At 37.2% G+C, this 1,898-nt stretch overlaps 1 protein-coding gene across 1 annotated transcript in view; it reads right to left on the bottom strand.

The window, feature by feature from the left end:
• Nucleotides 1-1,898, bottom strand: part of LOC110452963 (valine--tRNA ligase-like) — a 63,684-nt gene that overhangs the window by 24,729 nt on the left and 37,057 nt on the right. Inside the window, exons 15-17 of the mRNA XM_021501741.1 lie at nt 1,688-1,758; nt 390-515; nt 98-202 (exon numbers count right to left, since the gene is read on the bottom strand). Coding sequence (XP_021357416.1) covers nt 98-202; nt 390-515; nt 1,688-1,758 — 302 coding nt within the window. The remainder of the gene's footprint in view (nt 1-97; nt 203-389; nt 516-1,687; nt 1,759-1,898) is intronic.

Here is a 1,898-nt window from a genome sequence, read left to right as displayed (position 1 = left end):
ACCCTACAGATGTAAGTATAGTTACCTGTAATGTAAACCCTACAGATGTAAGTATAGTTACCTGTAATGTAAACCCTACAGATGTAAGTATAGTTACCTGTAATGAGATGCCATGTATAACATCCATGGGATCTATCACGTTACCGAGAGATTTACTCATCTTTCTGCCATGAGCGTCACGTAATGTCCCGTGTAATAAAACCTACACCAAATAAATAAAACAAAAAATATAACATTCATTGTGTTAAGTTGACAGGACAAATATATAAAACTGAAATGTTTAAGCTAGATATATACATATAGAATGATCTCCAATAGACTAGGTATATACATATACAATTTTTGATATGTAACAATTCTGTTATTCAATCCATATAGTAGTAAGTTACCTCTGTAAAAGGGAGACGACCAGTCAGTTTATACCCAAGCATGACCATCCGTGCCACCCAGAAAAACATGATGTCACTTCCTGTCTCTAAAAGGCTTGTGGGATAGAACCTTTCTAAATCAGCAGTCTGTTGAAGAATATGATAGGCTGTAGATTAAACGTATGTACAAATATACTGTAACTGCACAAATATATACAAAGATAAAGAGCTAGCATTGTCACCAGAAAGGTAGACTTATTTCACCCTGCCTGCACCAAGAACTGTAGGAACAGTTCTTTCTAGAACATTGTTAAATGAATAAGGTATTGCAAGGCTGCAATCCATAGTCCCCCACCAGTGATTTCTATATTGATCGAGCTGTACACCTATCTCAAGATGTAGTTCACAGTAACACACTTCTTGTGCTCCACACTCCACCAGCCAAGACATACCCCTAAACCAAACCTAGTAATGCTAGTTAAAATACCAAATCTGGTTACTTAGGGTGAAATAGTATGGAAGATATGCATCAGACAATTTTTTTCCCAAAGGATAAGGTCAAAGGTCAATACATAGGTCACAGTGACCTACGTTTTGTACTTGGCACTCCACCATCCCAAAATGTACATGCATACCAAATCTGGTTACTCCAGGTGAAATTGTATAAAAGATATGCCCCAGACAAAAAAAATTAAAGGTTGGGGTTAAAGGCCAAGAAAAGGTCACAGTGACCTACTTTTAATACTGAACACTCTTTCATCCCAAGATATACTTGAATACCAATTCTGTTTACTCCAGGTGAAATAGTTTAGAAGATATGCTCTGGACAAAATTTTTGCTATTTTTTGTAAGAAGGGACATAACTCCCAAAATAATGGCAAGATCAAAATATTAATTGCAGGTGCACAACTTCAGAGTGCGTGGATTACATCAGTGAGGATTCATGAAATTCGGCTAAAAACTGTAGGAGTTATCTAGACAAAACTGTGTCGACAGACAGACAGATGGAGAGACAACCCGATTCCAGTATACCCACTACACCCAAACTTCGTGCAGGGTTCTAAGTATACAGTAACTACACAGTCATATAAGCATACAGTAATACATATACAAATATACACTGTACCTTTACAGACACAAGGGAGACACTGCCTCCTCACGATACCTCAAATTGTTAGAAAGATATATGTAGTCATACCAAGTTTGGTCAAGAATCAGCTGGCAACTTTTTAGAAGAAGCTTTTAATAAAATGTAGACAGATAGTTGACAACTGGACCTCGGACGAGGTGGACTATGATAACGGAAAATAGCAACACACCTGATTGGGCCAACCTAGTGAGGAGAACGGAAATAAGGCGGAAGAAAACCATGTGTCCAGCACATCTTCATCTGGAAAAACAACAGGTTAAACAACAGGTTAAACAACAGGTTAAACTGTCAAATATCAGAAGTAGTCAAAACCCTACCTTCAATATCAGTGTTTTATGATGATCAACAAATGATACTTTAATGATCCTCCAGATAGTTTT

This window comes from Mizuhopecten yessoensis, unplaced genomic scaffold (assembly GCF_002113885.1).
Source record: "Mizuhopecten yessoensis strain PY_sf001 unplaced genomic scaffold, ASM211388v2 scaffold7015, whole genome shotgun sequence".
Classification (NCBI taxonomy): domain Eukaryota; kingdom Metazoa; phylum Mollusca; class Bivalvia; order Pectinida; family Pectinidae; genus Mizuhopecten; species Mizuhopecten yessoensis.
This window is presented reverse-complemented; position numbering and strand designations above follow the sequence as displayed.